The sequence below is a fragment of the Selaginella moellendorffii genome, unplaced genomic scaffold (genome assembly GCF_000143415.4).
Source record: "Selaginella moellendorffii unplaced genomic scaffold, v1.0 SELMOscaffold_19, whole genome shotgun sequence".
In the NCBI taxonomy this organism is placed as follows: Eukaryota; Viridiplantae; Streptophyta; class Lycopodiopsida; order Selaginellales; family Selaginellaceae; genus Selaginella; species Selaginella moellendorffii.
Genome location: NW_003314280.1, coordinates 1,320,863 through 1,338,312, shown reverse-complemented (window position 1 = coordinate 1,338,312; position 17,450 = coordinate 1,320,863). Strand labels below are relative to the sequence as shown.

General features: G+C 43.3%; 2 protein-coding genes across 3 annotated transcripts; one reads left to right on the top strand and one right to left on the bottom strand.

Moving 5' to 3' along the window:
- Window positions 1-11,035: 11,035 nt before the first annotated feature.
- On the bottom strand, window positions 11,036-13,756 carry LOC9651345 (protein NRT1/ PTR FAMILY 3.1). Of its 2 annotated transcripts, XM_024677485.1 has the most exons (5): window positions 13,393-13,756; window positions 13,155-13,302; window positions 12,864-13,081; window positions 12,094-12,647; window positions 11,036-11,988 (listed from the first exon to the last, which is right to left on the bottom strand). In XM_024677485.1, exons 1-5 carry the CDS (start codon window positions 13,393-13,395, stop codon window positions 11,121-11,123), a joined length of 1,791 nt encoding a protein of 596 aa, XP_024533253.1. In that variant the 5' UTR covers window positions 13,396-13,756; the 3' UTR covers window positions 11,036-11,120. The 2 variants fall into 2 exon arrangements, with proteins under 2 accessions (XP_024533253.1, XP_002972328.2); XM_002972282.2 differs by having other exon boundaries at window positions 13,155-13,756.
- A 257-nt stretch (window positions 13,757-14,013) lies between these two features.
- Window positions 14,014-15,925, top strand: LOC9650836 (cytokinin hydroxylase). Its single transcript, XM_002972480.2, has 5 exons — window positions 14,014-14,302; window positions 14,350-14,576; window positions 14,636-14,874; window positions 14,930-15,275; window positions 15,335-15,925. The coding sequence occupies exons 1-5, from the start codon at window positions 14,014-14,016 to the stop codon at window positions 15,758-15,760; spliced, it is 1,527 nt and encodes a 508-aa protein (XP_002972526.1). The 3' UTR covers window positions 15,761-15,925.
- The last annotated feature ends 1,525 nt before the right edge of the window (window positions 15,926-17,450 follow it).

The window sequence follows — 17,450 nt, the reverse complement described above, 5'->3', positions numbered from 1 at the left end:
TACCATGAAGATGAATGAAAAAGAAAAAGCAAAAAAAAAAAGAAATGAAAAAAAGCTAAAAGGAAAGGGAGATCCAAACAATGCAAAGCTAAATCTAAACCAAAATCCCGAAAGAAAAGATCAAAAGAAAGGAAATAGAAAAAACTAAAGCTAAATAATGCAAGAGTTAGATGTAAACTAAAATCCCAAATCCAAGCACTCCTCAGGAACAACCAAAAGTGCCTTTCACCTCCACTAATGTGAGTGTATGGAATATGGAAAAGGAATATAAAAAATGTGTATATCACAAAAACCCTAATTTATATATAAAAGCGAGTGGTTCAAATTGAAGTCAATTCGACGGTTACCAAAATCCCACTATATTAATATTAGTATATGGCATCATAACCATACACATGGACCTCACATTTTGAAATAATTCCAATTAAGTAATACTTTTAAAAAATTAAAATATTTTAAAAAATATTTAAAACATTATAGAATTTTGCTCATTCAGATTATTGAGCCAAAGGGAACTAACACCTCCATTTTTTCATGGAATCTATTAATCCTGCTATTGTATAGACAAAATATTTTATATTAGGTAATTAATCATCCATTTGTATTGCAATTCTACAATGAATTCTTTTATCAATGAATTCCCTACAAGACAAAGTACATTATAACAGCCCATATTGATCCATAGGAGGACTCAAGGTTAGCCATGTGGTAGAGGATGTGGACCATACTAACATGCTTAAGAATCTAACATGGAGGGGATGGTGTTGTTAGCAAGGGGATCAGCTAGCACATCTAAGAGTTCTTGGCTAATATCGAAAGATGGATAAAGAGGGGTGTGGATGAGTGTCCAAGTAATCATGCTATAAGGAGCATCATGAGGGGTTAGTAGAGGAAACCACTCCCAATATGAGAGTGTAAGTTTGTTATTGTAATTGTTTGTCTCTAGTAGCTATTTGTTTAGTCAATTGTTTGCTATAGTGTCTCCATACTTTGGAATGCCACCTCACTTCTGGGAATATCCCTCCTCCTATTTTTAGGAAAAATGGCATCTCCACTCTCAAGAGGAAGGACTTCTAGACAAGGAGATTCACATTCCTCTCCCCTTGAGGGAAAGGGAGGACACATTCAATTGTGTCAAAGGAACCATAGTGGGGAGTTGATAATGATGGCTTGGCCCTAGACCATGTGGATGAATGAGAAGCTTATAGTGGCTATTATAGCACTTCTCAAGGACCCCAAAATAGCATGAAAACTAGGAAAGTCTATGCATGATACTCAGGTAAAAAATGAGCTTTTATTACTAAAGATTTCTTTGGCATTGCACATCAATACCTTGTGTATAAGATGGGTGCAGAGTTTGACCTCTACCTTGATATTTTTTACTATGCAACACACAATAATAGAGTGGCTAGATGTGAGAAAGTGAATGTGTTATGCATGGCACTAGAAGCACACAATATTTCCTACCAAGCAAGCAAGGCTTAAGGATTTGCTAAGCATGGCAAACGAGGCTATCTGAGAGTGGGAGGAGAAAACACTTGGTAGCAATAGAAATATGTTGTGAGTCTAGTAGGGAAGATTCAAAGGATCTGGAGCACTGAAAGCTTATAGCATGTCGAAGTGAGTACAATAGGAGCAGAGATAGACACCAGCATGGCTGTTTTAGTTGTTAGTGACAACAGTAGCAAACTAGTACTTGGTGCTCAAAGTGTGATGGAGATGGCCATGGCTTCAGCACACTAAGAGGACACTAGTAGAACAAATCTTGCAGAATGACTTTATTTCATGTGTAATGAGGATGGTTGCTCATGATTGCATATATTTTGAAGAAGAATGACAAGATTATGAAGGAGACAATACTATAAACAACCAAAGAGGGGTTCAAATATTAAAAAAATGGCCTACATCCATTTTTCCAATCAGTTTGGAATATAATGTCTTTAGGTTTGAGTAGGGTGAATCCAAATTCACACACATCTTTAAACTTAAACATGCACCTGCCTTTCCCTATGGAATCCTCATCTACCAAAGGTGGAAAGATAGGCTACTTATGTAAGGTGGTGTAGACAGTGTTTGACTGGGAGGGCTGCTTAATCCTCGAGCATCTACCAAAGGTGGATGCAGCTATCAAGAGGGCAATAAGTAAGGTTTTGCAATGAGACAGAGCAACTGAAGATGAAGTCCTCTATATTTGGAAGACCCCAGAAAAAAAAGGTGTGGCACACCAACCATACAAGGCTTATGTGGTGAAGGGAGATAATATTATCCTCCTGGCCTTCTCGCAAGTAGTTCTAGATACGAGGATGAGAGTGGCAGTGATCTGCTCAAGCTTATCGTACATGGAGGTCACAACAAACAACACAGTCAGGTCATACATGGAGGTCATGGCAAACAACAAAGCTAGGAGGCAGGGCCTGCAAGCGGGATGCTGGAGCACGCCAAGTGCACAAGGTGCTAATAGCCAACGTCTCGCCCTATGCTGTCTAAAACCACAGAGGTGAACATTTGGTGTTGCTGCACTGTGAGAGGATAGCATCAATCACCAACATTCCTCACCTGTGCAAGCTCTCCAGCATCAGCCTGGCAAAGACTTGGAAGTATGTGTATCTACTATCAAGTTTGGTGATGAGGCACTGAAGGTTGAGCACTCTCAATGCGACAAGGAATTTCTGACCTAGGTGAAGTCACAGCTACAGCTTGGCCCGTGCTTAGCAGGAGCCAGGATAGAGAATGAGCTCAATGAATTGCTTCTTCGATACTGGCACATTTCCAGCATGAAGGCCAACAACATTGGCAAAACGGACATAATACAACACAGAATCCACACAATAGCTGAGCATCCTATCAAGCAACATCCTTACCGAGAATCTCCAAAACAGAGAAGGGTGCTATGACTATCTAAGGAGCTGCAGAAGATTCTTGATGCAGTTGTGGAGCCGTCAACCTCTCCATGGGCATCATCAGTTGTGATGGAGGCAAAGAAAGATGGGAGCATGAGATTCTGCGTTGATTACCAAAACTTGAACGCAGTGACAAAGAGAAACGTGTATGGGTAGATGACACACTTGACCAGCTCGTAGGTGCAAGAGTTTCAGCTCGTTAGATCTAGCATCGGGTTTTTGACAAGTTCCAGTATGTGAAGAAGACCAAGAGAAGATGGCATTCATCTGCAGGGATGGACTATTCCAGTTCAACATGATGCCATTTGGTTTATGTAATGCAAGCACAGTGTCTCATTGATAAAGTACTTGGGAGCCTGAGATGGGAATGTGCCTTGGTATACATTGATGATGTCAATGTATACTCCAAGGATGCTAGATCAGATCTCTTGGATATCAGCAGAGTCTTGTCAAGGATGGAGGCAACAGGCCTAAAAGTCAAGCCCAGGAAATGCCACCTCTTCATGGAAAGTTTTGGCCACATGGTCTCAGCAGCTGAGGTAACTCCAGATCCAGCTAAGGTAGCAGCTATTAAAGAATTCCCCAATCCTGGGAAGGAATAGGTGAGTGCTTGAGTTTAGTCAGTGGAAGGTAAAAGTGTGGCTGGATATTATCGCAGATTCATATCAGAGGTGGCCACGAAGTTGCTCAAGCAGGTGGTGCCTTGGTGCTGGGGAAAGAGCAGAAAATGGCATTCGACCAAATGAAGGATCTCCTGTGCACTTGGCATACCCAAACTTCAGGTACAATATAGTGAATCAAGTTAGATATTTTACTAAGTGCCACAATATTTCAGGTGTGATGCTTCAAAGACAGCCATATCAGCTCTCCTAGCTCAGGCTGGGTAAGATGGGTGAGACAGGCCTATTGCATTTTACATTAGGAAGCTAGACATAGCAAAACACAATTACAACATATCAGAGGTGGAGTGTTTGGCAATAATGCAAGGTTTGAAGCACTTCTGTACATACTTGCATGGATCCAAGACCATCATACAGACTGATCACTAAGCTCTGAGGGCCTTGACCAATTCCTCAAATCTATCGGGCAGGCTACAATGCTGGTTTGTTCAGCTACTTGAGTATGATTATGAGGTCATATATTGCCAGCAATGCAAACACCGATGGCCTATCTCATGCAGTTGGTGACTCTAATAGCTAAGGTACCATTAGGAGAATTGGCGTACATTTGATAAAGGTTGTTTTCTATGTGTGGCACATGAGCAGGTTCACTTGACGCCACCTCTTAGTTAAACAGTTCTGAGCAAGAATATTGATTGCTTTACTTAGTTATGCGTGCATTTCAAGGATTTATATAATCAAGTGTCCATTATTCCAGTAACTGAAACCCTGATTCTATTATTCATTCAGTTTCTCTTGGTTATGAACCTGCTGGAATACAAAACGCAACTCTCACTATGCATATCAGGCAACATCCCGGCACTAGTAAGAATAGAGTGCAAAGAGGAAGATACAAATTCCAACTCCTAGACAGCAAATTGGTTTGCCTTGTCAACACAAGTGTTGACCACTACTTGAAAGTCGTCCAGGCACATGAAGTGAAAGAAATCTTGGAGAAGTTCCACACAGGTGACTTGTCAGACCACCTTTCCAGAAACTGCATGTTCACAAACATCAAGCTTCACTACTAGTGAAAAGGTATGAAGCCAGTGTAGGGAAGTTTATAAATGCATCTTTACATTGCAAGCCAACTCACAGTCACACATGTTGAGCATCCAGTGTGCCTGTATTAGAGCCATTTGCAAGGATAAACCTAAGCTTTTGACTTTGTTACAACATCTGACAATGAAGTTGGACCTCTAAACATGAGTCCATGGGCTTTTGAGTTGCTTTATAGAGGTCAAGGAAGCCACAACATCTAATGCTTGACATGCCAGCTCTAGAGGAGAGCATAGACTTCGTGAAATACATTGAGCATTTAGCCAAGAACTGTAGGACTTGAGCTGAGCATGCAAAAACTAACATTTGACATGAGCAGGAACATTATGCTAGAAACTTCAACAAGAGAATTGCCAAGCATGTGTATTTCTGAAGATCATTCAACAAGGTGTCCAAGGATGGAAAGGCTAGGTGAAGTTTGAAGGACCATTCATCATTACATAGCAAATTCACAAGTTGAAGTTCTGGGTATCAGCTCAAGGCAATGTAGAAGAGAGGTATTAACCTCGGAAATGAGATATGACACACTCAACTTTGACCCCTCCACATTGTCAACGACTCAGCTGGCCTATAGTGGCCCATATTGATCCATAGGAGGATTTGAGGCAAGTCCTTTGTTAGAGGACATGTACAACACTAATGCAGTTGGGAATCTGACATGGGGAGATGGGGTTGTTAGTGGGGGGATTGGCTGGCATATCCTGGAGGAGTTCTTGGCTGATACTAGAAGATGCATGGTATGGGAAGCTTTAGGATGTGGAGTCTTGGGTTGGCAAAAGTTGGGAATACGTGTACAAGGTGAGTTTCTTTGCAAGGCAACATCTTCCAATGTGCCTTGCATGAGCTTACACCCATTTTAGAACTACAACAATGTATTTGTTCAATATTAATTTTTAGCAAGGGTATATTATATTTTAAGTAGCCACTAATTAATGAAAATTGAACTTATATGCCATTTGCTATTTGCTCTGATACTATATATAAGATTCAAAAATCAATGATGACAATATATTAATCACATACACTACACATTACTATAAATATTTTTAGATTTTTTATACTTAAGAGATCCAATAGCATCTTCATATAACATGATTCAAGTACTGTAAAAATAAATAAATAAAAAGTAAAATAAAAATCAGAAATCAGTCCAAAGTTGCCAAGTACTTGGCTTTAGGCTTGATTGGCTTGATAGGTAATATTTAATCATCAATCAAAATTTTAAAATGATTCCTTGGGGAGGAATAGGATTGGAAATATAAACTAGATTGAGTAAGGGTCACTATGTGTATGGTGTCCTCTCATGGAATGCCATTGTCATAACTTAGCTCAAGAATAAGATGTAAAGGATTAGTGAGACTGATCTAGGCAAGGTTTGTTCAAGTTTGAGAGTGATTTGTAAAATAAATAAAAAGAGGAACTTTAGCTAAAGCATGAATATGACAAGAAATGTATAAGTTTTTGGAATTTGTAAGCTTTTAAATTTGAATTTCCCAGGAGGTCATTTAATATAATATTACTCAAACTTAAAGATATTTAATGCCAAAAGTTTAGCAACTCCTTTTTATTATTATAGATTTTTCTCAAAAATTAGTTAATTTTCATAATTTTAATATTATATAGCATATTAAATTGCTGTACACATGACAGTTTTAATCATGTAACCCTTAACTGATTGGAAAAGGGGGTACATTTTTATTCATGGGCCTTTTCCCTTTATATTTAACAGTTAATAAATTGTCTCTCAAGTCATTATTTTTTACTATTTATACAATATAGCATCCATAAAGCCATAAATACTGGAAGATAATAAAATATTTATTTCTCATTTTCCTATTAGATGCTTAGAAAAAAAATGTGAATCTTACATCAATCAAATAAAAGTCTTAAAACCACACTAACTTGTCTTATTTCTTGTTGAAATTAACTATTTACAGGAATCCTCTTAATGATTTCAGTCTATATGAAGGACCATGAGCTAATCCAGTAGAAGAAGAATAAGCCCATGTATATAGCTCATGCTTGCAATATCTTCCTTAGTACCTTAATATTTCTTTTTCATATTTAAAAACTACTAATACAAGATAATGAAAATTATAATAGATAATTTCCTTCTAGAGGATCTTTGAAAAGTATATGAAAAGTTAAAAACTTTCAGTTCTTTCTTGAATAGGCTAACACAAATGCAAGTTGGTCTTTTATCTTAAACTGTCACACAAAGAAAGTGCTGTCATAGATACTTCTTATGAATATAGCCATACTTGGAGCACCAATTAAAGATGAGATGGAATCTAGAATGTAAGCCACAAGAAAGTAAAGTTAATAAGGAACCTTTGGACGGATCAACTTCAAAATAGATCCTTTTATTATGTCACTAAAGATTTATTTTTAGTAATTTAAGAATTTTAAAACATAATAGAATATGGACAACAAGCTATATTCCTTGAAATTTTTTAGAACTTTCATTAGTACTTCTTTCATAAAGATTGTTAAAGAAATTAATCTTTCTTTACAATCATGTTGGAAATCTTCTTAAAGGAGCAATCAAATGCCACCACCAATAATTCTTGTCAGACTTATCAAACCTAGTGAGTTTTAGAAGGAGATAAAAGTGGTATTAATGGTTGTGTGGTAGTTAACATTCAAAATTCATTGACTTTAAATACTATTTGATTCAATATCACAAGAGTTTATTAAGTCCAAGATTAAACAAAAGTAGTGGAGGCAATTCAACTTAATATTCAACTGTGAATAACTCTCTTGTGTGTTTTATTACAATTACAATTGATACATTTTATCTATAAAATAAATAAGTCAACACTTTAACCTTTGCTCAACACATAAGTAATAAGAACTTTTAATGTTACAACTCTTAAATTGTTCATAACAACACACCATGCCAAAACAAAAAGCCCAAAACTCTGGATTAATAAAGTAATAGGCTCTAACTCTTCCCATTCTTCCAGATGCTCACTTGTCAATGCAAGAAAGTGTAAAGCTGACATAAGATACAATCACCACACATTTTCCAACCTTGCTGTTTAGCTAGCTTTGCAAATTAGAGAAGCAAGGGAAACAATTCAAGAAAATAACTAAAAAATTAGATTTTTTTTTTATATAAAGCATACTTACTTCTTTGATGGCCTTCTAAAAGTATTACATTGACTAATAAGCATTATTATTGTTATAACTATTGATTGTGTAAAATCCCAAGGACTCATTACCTTATAATTAGTAGAGTGATCAACTAAAGGAGGAATCTGGCTATGGTGACATTGGTTTTGCTCCCCTTCCTCTTGATTCTATTCCACATCAATGCTAGCACTCTTTTAACCGTTAGAATTAGATATAGTTTATATAAATAATGTGCAAGAATATTAATATTAAATTTGATGACAAATGAATTAGAGAAATTATAATACCATTAGATTGAGAAATATTCCACCTAGATATTTAAGGTATTACTAATAATTTGTTGTTTTTTGCATTTGGTTTACTTAATAGTAGTGATAATTATTTATTAATCCAATTGATCAATTGGAAATTTATAATAAAAATGTTTATGATTAATAAAAAAGCTCACATTAGATAGTAAAATCAACTAAAATATACTAAGTGTTGATACAAGACTATCTAAATGAATAATAACCATTAGATGGTAGAATATCCTTGAATATCCAAGTATATTTTAGACCAATTGCTTAAATAAACAGAAAGTATTAATATTAAATATAATTAACCATTAGATTAAAGAATATCCTAAAATATGCCTAAATATTTGAAATATATTCTCTGGTTTCTTGGTCTATAACTGGCTTATATAAGTAGTTTTAGATTTACACCTGATTCCTTGATCTTGTAACTAATGCGTCAAATCTTCTAGATCACCTTCAAAATCTCGTGAAATCCAGAACACTCTTAGTGTGGAAGCAAAGCAAAGGCTGAGCTAGAGACACGCCAATGCAGCGCTCCTTCATAAGGCTCACACGACCCAGGCATTAAGTCACGATCTCTCTGATGTACAAAAATTGTCCAGGAAGTTCCCACTCAACTCAGGCTTTCAATCTTTATTAAAACGGAAATCTCGGTACAAGCTTTGATTTAGCCCCTATAAACACCATGACGCTTGCTGATCAATACCAAAACACCCACAAGATAGCGGGCGTTAGAATCGTGGTTGGCTGCACAGCAGGCATGGACAAACCGTAGAAGTTGATATGCATGACGCCAGAAATGGTGTCATTCTCCAGGTTCTGGGCCCTTTATGGATGTTTGGCACCACGCGTGACATCTTATTCGGCCACAAAACTAGGCCATTTTCGCTCTTTTCTGTGGCGCATTTCCTCCCGCTTCCCTCTCTTCGATCGACCACCATGGCGATGGAGAATGGTGCCGCCCAATCGCCAACAGCAGACTTAAAAGCTCTGCCAGGAACAAAGAGGGACGAGCAATCGCAAGGGACCAGTCCTGAGCACGGGAATGCGAAGCCCACGGGCGATTTCCCCGGGGAAGAAGTCATGGTGGATCAAAAGCCGATCGCGAGCGACATGGTGCCAGCTGATCGTCGCCATGGAAACAAAGGCGGGTGGAGAACAGCGCCATACATCTTCAGTAACTATCTTTGTTTTCTCGAGCCCCCTTTTTGTGAATTTCTCGATCCGCACAGGTTGTGGAGCCATGGATTTCCTGGCGTCGCTGGGGATCATGCTCAACATGATGGCTTACCTCCAGCACCGGCTCAAGCTCGACTTGGTGGACGCCGCAAACACCATCACAAACTTCATGGGGATGTGCTCCTACACGCCACTGCTGGGTGCCTTCGTGGCGGACGCTATGATCGGGCGATACGCAACAATCTTGATCGCCTCCACCATCTATGTCGCGGTAAACTCCCTCCTCTTTTTAAACAAAAAAGAAAAAGGATGGTCAAACTTTGATTGTTCTTGGTGTTTCTTGGAAGACCTTCACACCGTTTTGATGCGTGGTTTTCATGATCTTATATACAAGGCCCTGTTCGTGATGGTGATCGAGGCCAAGCTCCCGTCCACCAAGCCTCCGCATTGCAAGAAGCACGACTGCCTCGGCTACCTCTACGCCGCCTTCGTGCTCATCGCCATCGCCGCCGGGGGCGTGAGGCCAAATGCGCCATCTTTCGGGGCGGACCAGTTCGACCAGCATAACCCCGTGGAGCGCAAGCAGCTCTTTAGCTACTTCAACTGGTACTACTTCTTCGTGGTGGCGGCCATGGTCACCAGCACCACCCTGCTCGTCTACATCCAAAACACGTTTGGCTGGGTGTGGGGGTTTGGCATCCCCGCGGTGGCGATGGTGGTGGCGGTGGCGCTCTTCTGGGCCGGCTCCCCGCTCTACAGGAAGATCTCTCCCGCCGGCAGCCCCTTCACCCGCCTCGCGCAGGTCGTCGTCGCTGTCTGTCGCAAGTGGCGCGTTGATATTCCCAACGATCCCAGGGAGCTCTTCAACAATGAGGCGCCCAAAGCTGGCGCTGGCGGCATCACTCTTCGTCACACAATGCAATACCGGTACGTGAAGTTGACACGAAGAATCATAGTCCCGAGTGATCGATCGAAACTCTGATCGCAGGTTTCTGGACCGAGCAGCCACAATCGTCGACGGAGAGCACCACGGCTCCGAAAAGATCGATCCGTGGAGGCTATGCCCGGTGAGCCATGTAGAGGAGCTCAAATCGCTGCTGCGAATGACGCCCGTGTGGGCGACGGGCATCCCGATCTTCGTGGCGTGGTCGCAGCAGAGCACGTTTTGGATCGGGCAGGGCTACGTCATGGATCTCCGCATGGGATCCTCCCCGCACGCTTTCAAGATGCAGCCCGCGACGCTCCCGGTCTTCTCCCTCCTCACCATGATGATCTTCCTCCCTTTCTACGACAAGCTCGTTGTCCCGCTGGCCGCCAAGGTCACCAGGAACCCGCGCGGCATCACCTTCCTCCAGAGGATCGGCGTGGGGATCACCTTCGCCGCCTCGGCGATGCTGGTGGCGGGCGCGGTGGAGGTGAAGCGGCGGCGCCTCGGATTCGCCCATCCCCTCTCGTGCTTCTGGCTGGTGCCCCAGTTCTGCCTGCTGGGCCTCTCCGAGGCCTTCGTCACCATCGGCTACCTCGAGTTCTTCTACGATCAATCGCCGCCCAGCATGAGGAGCATGGCGGCGGCGGTGGTGTGGGCGATCATCGGCACTGGCAACTACGTCAGCACCGCCATCGTGGCGCTCATCAAGCGGTCAACGAGGACCCCGACCAGCGACCAGGGCTGGCTCTCGTTGACCGGGAACCTCGAGTACTTCTACTGGGTGCTGGCGGGCTGCCTGGCCGTCGATTTCGTGGTTCACCTTCTGGTCTCTACGTTCTACACGTACACAAAGCCGGACTACGCCGACGCCGACGATCAAGCTCCCATTGCGATGATTTAGATAGAGAGGAGATATATCATACAGTGTGATTACATTGGTCTTTAATGATGACTATACATTTCAAGTTTGCTCCACCTTTTTCAAAACCTTCCCATTTTCCTCGGGCACGTCGTTCCAGCGCTTGTACCTATACCACCTTGCCACCACCAAGTAGACGCCGAGATTGACGGTCAGGATCCCCGCCAGCATCCAGTAGAACAAATCCAGCCGTCCGCGGTTGATGTTATCGGGCACCCAGTTGGTCATGGCGTGCACGGCGCTCACCATCGCGGTGCTACAATAGCTACCACCGCCAATCACCATCCAAAACACCGCCGTGGCCATGCTTCGCATGCTCTCGGGCGACTGATCGTAGAAGAACTCGATCTGGCCGATGGAGAGGAAGAGCTCCATCACCCCAATGAGCACGTACTGCGGGAGCAGCCAGAAGATCGAGATGGGGATGGTCCGGTCGGTGGAGTCGAGCAGCCCCGCGGCGGCGGCGGCGCTGCGCCGCTTCACCTCGGTGGCGGCGGCGGCCACCATGACGAGGATGGAGACGACGAGGCCGATGGCGATCCTCTGGAGGGAGGTGAGGCCGCGGGGGTGGCCCGTGATCCGGCGCAGCACTGGGATCCCCAGCTTGTCGTAGACCGGGATGAGGACGAGCAGCGCGAGAGTGGTGAATGCCGTCATCGATCCGGGCGGGATCTCAAAGGAGCTGGAGGCGACGAGGCGGCGGTCCATTGTCCGGCCCTGCTGGACCCAGAAGGTGCCCTGCTGCGCCCACGCCGTGAAGACGAGCACGCCCGTGCATAGGATGGGTAGCAGCCGGAGCAGCAGCTTGAGCTCCTCCACGCTGTGGACGCTGCTCACCTTCCAGGGGTCCACATCGCCGCCGCTGCGCCGCTGGTCATCGTCTGTTACGATCGCAGCTTTGTCCAGGAATCTGGCAGAGCGCAGGATATGGAAATGTGAGAAGAACCCTAATCTTGGAAGAACCCTAAAAGAAAAGGGGCAAGAGACCTAAAAACAGAGGTACGGGTAATATCACCTGAATTGATCCGTGTGGAGCAGCCGCGTGGGCGAGTGGAGCTTGTCCTTGGCCCCAAACAGCTCCATCGGATCGTTCGGCAGCTCTAGCTTGCGCTTCTTCACGGCGGCGGCGATGACCTGGAAGAGCCTGGTGATGGGGCTGCCGGTGGGGCGGGCGGTCCGGTAGATGGGCGTGCCGGCCACGAAGCTGATGACGGACAGCGCCATGAGCACGGCGGGGAGGCCGAATCCGACGGCCCAGCCGACGTTGTCTTGGATCCACACGAACACGGTGGAGGTGATGAGCGTGGCGAGCTGGAGTGTGAAGTAGTACCAGTTGAAGAAGTGGAGGATCTGGGTGCGCTGCTTGGGATCCTCCTCGTTGAATTGGTCCGCCCCAAATGCAGCGACGCATGGCCGGATCCCCCCCGAGCCCGCGGCCTGCAAAACGAAGGAGAGGTACAGGAATCCCAGCTGACCCACTGTCGAGCGCTCGCACAGCGATGATTTCGCCGCGCATTGGTCGGGTCTCAGGCTGGGAACCAGGGCTTGGATCGTGAGAACGAAGGATCCCTGCCAAGCCACCAAGCAAATCAGTGCTCCACAGTCTTTCTAGGCTTCTAGTATCTGATTCTCTTGTTCTTTTTCTGGTTTTCTTCTCTTCTTCTTTGACTTATCCTCGATCTTACAATGATTATATCTAATCGATCATTCCCCTCGTAGAATCTACAGGAGAAGGCTCTATCTATCCAAACTTTTGGCTAGATGGAGGGATGGATGGTTTCTTACCAGTGTGAAGAGGATAGAGCCCAAGAGCACCACCCAGTAGCGACCAACATACGCATCAGCGATGATGGCACCGACAAAGGGTGTGAAGGCTGCGGTCCCGCCGAAAGTGGTGAGGGTGTTGGACGCATCGGCCGGCTTGAAATGGAGCTGCTGGACGAGGTATGTCACCAGATTCACTTGCAGTCCAATGGCTCCCAGCTTCTCAGTCGCCTCGTTCCCTGCAAGTCAAGCAGCAAAGCGAGATGACGATCTTCTAGATCCTTGCAGAATGCTCGAGGGAGAGAGTTATACCAAAGATGAAAGGGCTCGTCTTCCAGCCTCCTTTCACGATTCGGCGGCCTCGCCAAGTCGTGCTCCACTCGGGATCCTCGGCTCGCTGGTCTCCCTCGGCTCCTGCCTCGAGATTCATGCTGGATTTGTGTAACTCGACAGCGTGCTCCTGCCAAAACAAGACACGGCCCATGCATCACAAAAACGATCCGGAATCAAAGCCAGGTTTTGCGAAAAGGTATCCAATCACTCAACCGACCATGTATGGAGATGGCGATTCTTTTCGTGTAGCGCGGAGAGATCAAACACGAAGAAGAACAAGTTTTAGATGCATTTATAACCATGATCCACCTAATCTTTGGATCAATGACGGGCCTGCAAAGATACCACCATAAAGAAGTGTTGGGTCCGATCGCTCTTGTCTCGTCCGCAAGACTTCTTCCATCGAAAGGAACATGTCTATGAAATTTGCTTTCGGGGAGCCCGTGGATATACAAAGGGACAAAAAGTTGACGGGCTGGCGCATGGCATTGAAGACCACAACAGCATGATCTTTGCTCAGAATCACACGGACTGTCACTGATTGCCACTGAGAGTTTAGAAGATTTTTCAATTGTACAAGGTGTTCAGTGCTTGCTGAAAGATCTTGACAAGCATTACATTAAATCCCTGATGCGATAACGAAAGAACTCAGAAACAAATTTTTTTTAAAAATAATTATATTCAAATTATTCATTTTTCTGACGATCCAAGTCCCATTTGGCATTGATTGTCTTAAGCAAAGGAGTTCTCTAGAAAACAGTTTCCAGGTTTCTAGGAAAATTCCAGAACTGGATATCATCCGGGTGGCCCCGAAAAAATACGTCTTTATTATTATCTAATGGAGGGCATTGGCAAGGCGGTGTGGACGGGCGTGCTGCTCGTGTTGCTAGCACTGGTTGCGAAGCTATGGCGATCGATTGTCACCAGGTTCTGGCTGGAGCCAAGATCGCTCGACGCAAGGATTCGAAGCCAGGGTATCGAGGGGCCACCAAGGACTTTCATGGCCGGCAACATGCTCCAGGTGATGAAGATGAGAGATACTGGCAAGGAGCGGGACATGGAAGGCTTGAATCACGACATTGTGAAGCATGTGTTGCTGGATTACCACCAGTGGTCCAAGGAATATGGTAACTTCTCCTCGTAAATTCCTGTACTCTGGACGATTTCTTCGCAGGAAAGAGGTATTGCTACTGGTGGGCGACGGAGCCCAGGATCATGGTCACGGAGCCCGAGCTCATCAGAGAAGTTCTTGCCAAGAAAGTTACCCAGTTTGAGAAGTCGGACATAATGGTTTCCGGACTGGTCTCCATAGTTGGCCGAGGGCTCGTTGCCGTGAGAGGTGACGAGTGGAGCTACCATCGACGTGTTGTGGCTCCAGCTTTTTACCTAGAGAAGCTCAAGGTTCCATTTTTTCTTTCTTTACTTCTTATCAACTTTCATTACTTGGTCATACAAACCAGAAAATGGTGCCCCGTATCGGACTGTGCGCGCTCGAGATGCTAGACAGGTTGGAAGAAGCGCTCCGCGAGCAGCCCGAGATTGAAATGAGCAGTGAATTCTCAAAGCTAACCGCAGACATTATCTCCCACACGGCATTCGGAAGCAGCTATCTCAAAGGCCAGAAGGTCTTCGAAACCTTGAGAGCAATCCCAGAGCAGCTTTCGAAGGTCGATCGATACAACTATATACCAGGCAAAAGGTGATCAAATCTCTTTCGTTTACGTACTATAACACGATTTTCTGATCCACCGTAGATTCCTTCCGTTTCCAGCAAACTTTCGATTGAGAAAGCTCTACAGCGACCTCGACTCGCTGCTGCTGGCCCTGATCAAGGAGCGGCGAGCTCAGAGTGGCCAGAGTCATGACTTACTGGGGCTGATGCTTGCCGAGTGTGGAAACTCTTCTTTTGACGATCGGGCCGTGATGGAGGAGTGCAAGACTTTCTACTTTGCTGGCCACGAGACGACGGCAACTCTGCTCACCTGGTCCATAACGCTACTGGCTTTGCACCGGGAATGGCAGGAGCGCGCTCGCGCCGAGGCCCAGGAAGTCTGCGAAGGTGCCACTCCAGAAGCCGATTCAATCAGCAAGCTCAAGCTGGTAAAGGTTTTACGTTACTTTCGAGTTTGACGAGCTCAAGCTTTCTTTCTCATGGCTAGATCAACATGATCCTCCACGAAACTCTCCGCCTGTATCCACCGGTGGTGGTGATGATGCGATCGTGCTTCGAGGACACCATACTGGGAGATATCCTCGTCCCAAAGGGAGCGGCGGTCTCCTTTCCAATCCTCGCCATCCACCACGACAAGGAGCTCTGGGGGGAGGACGCCCACGAGTTCAATCCGGAGCGTTTCAAGGATGGTGTCACCAAGGCGTCCAAGCACCCGAACGCATTCATGCCGTTTTCACTTGGCCCCCGGGTGTGCGTCGGCCAGTCCTTTGTACTCATGGAAGCCAAGATCGCCTTGGCCACCATTCTCCAGCGCTTCCGGTTTCGGTTGTCGCCATCGTATCGCCACTGCCCGGTGTTCAAACTTACGCTCAGACCTCGCCACGGTCTTCCTCTCGTCATGGAGAAAATATAATGGCCTGGTTGATCAAAATCAGTAGTGCAAGGTAAAATAATTTGTTATGGTAATGTTTGGTTTTGATTAATAGTAGTTTAGTACCATTTATTAAATAATAGACAGTTTATAATTATAAACATGTTTAGAATTTATAAATAATTTTCTGCAGATTATATGCAGCAACTTTTGTTTTGCTTAATAGTAGTGTTATTTCTATTTATTAATTTAATTGATCATATATAATAACAAAAATATTTGTAACTTATAAACACAAGATTAATATTATTGAATTAGATGATAGAATAAACTAGAATATACGAGGAAGTGATTAGGAAAGTTTATAAATTATAAACATGTTTATAAATTATGAATATAAGATTAATCTAAATAAATAACAATTGTTAGATGGTAGAATATCCTAGAATATCCAAGCATATTCTAGGTATATTCACTACCACCAATTAAGAAAACCAAAAAAAGCTATTAAATGGTAGAATAAGCAGAATATATTATGAAGTGTTTATATTATAAATATAAAAATAATATAAATGAATAACAACTACATATTCTACATATACCTCTAGAGGTTTGCTTAAGAAAACAGAAAATATCAAATAGCTTGAAAGAAAGCTAATTGCTCTATTTTTAACAAGAACAAGAATGAAAAACAAAAAATAGGAATATACTTACAACTATTGAAGTTGTGGCTTCAATGGGTTTTAAAGAAATGCTGAAGAGTTGTTATTGTAGATTTGCCTACACACACAAAGTGAAGCTCTTTTAGTAGTCATCTTACTTAGATTGTTATAATTATTATATTTTTCATCTTGCAATTTGAGAGAGCTTAATTATTATTTCTTGTTAGATCTTCTATCATCATAGTCACCAATGAGATCAGCATTAGCAAAAGCTATAACTTTACTCCTTTTGAAGCAAAATTTATACTAGTTTGTTTCATGCTTAACACATAATTATATGCATAAGAAACTATGATCAACTCATAACTAACACGGACTGACACCTGTTTTATGGTGCTCCCTCTCTTATATTCATCATTGTTCATATATCTCAAATAACACTTGTAATGTTGTATGGTGTGATTCCCCAAGCAAGGCAAGCTCTAGGCAGGGCAAGTTAGTCTACCAAGGTTCACCTTAGACAAAGGCTGAACCTTGAAGTTTTCCCCACCATGTGTCAACAAATTTGGATTCCATGTCTAATCTAAGTCTGCAACTCAAGCCCTAGTTTGAGTTCATGCAATACGCTAGTCCTAGACTATGTCTGAGTCCAAGGACTTGGAGACAGTGTGACTAGGGCAATCTTGAGTCGCAATTGTCCTAGGCCAAGGTCATTGTGACTGTGTCAAAGGACATAAAGTCAGTGATCTTAGTTGGAGGATCATAGGTACCATACATTCACCACATCCAAGATTCAATGAAATTTAACATTATAAATTAAACATAACTAAATAATATTAATAAAAGTAGAATCATTATGCTAATATGGAAATACCATGTAAACTAATGACACAATCCTTTTCAATACCATCTAATAAAGTAACCCTATAATTGCTAAATCATCATCGAGCTAAGTAATATGTTAACAATCCTTGACGAAGTCTATAAGTAATCACTAGTCGCGTAGCAACCAACAATCATTCTTCAACTCACTTTTATAAGACCCAAACATAAAACTCTTTTCATTAAGT

Excerpts from the sequence above, each read along its gene's own strand:
- LOC9650836 (XM_002972480.2), top strand. The coding sequence starts at position 14,014 with ATGGAGGGCATTGGCAAGGCGGTGTGGACGGGCGTGCTGCTCGTGTTG. Across the intron at positions 14,303-14,349 it reads CCAGTGGTCCAAGGAATATG|GAAAGAGGTATTGCTACTGG; the intron begins GTAACTTCTCCT and ends ATTTCTTCGCAG. Across the intron at positions 14,875-14,929 it reads AACTATATACCAGGCAAAAG|ATTCCTTCCGTTTCCAGCAA; the intron begins GTGATCAAATCT and ends GATCCACCGTAG.
- LOC9651345 (XM_002972282.2), bottom strand. The coding sequence starts at position 13,326 with ATGGGCCGTGTCTTGTTTTGGCAGGAGCACGCTGTCGAGTTACACAAA. Across the intron at positions 12,648-12,863 it reads GCTCTATCCTCTTCACACTG|GGATCCTTCGTTCTCACGAT; the intron begins GTAAGAAACCAT and ends GTGGCTTGGCAG. Across the intron at positions 11,989-12,093 it reads CTCCACACGGATCAATTCAG|ATTCCTGGACAAAGCTGCGA; the intron begins GTGATATTACCC and ends GCGCTCTGCCAG.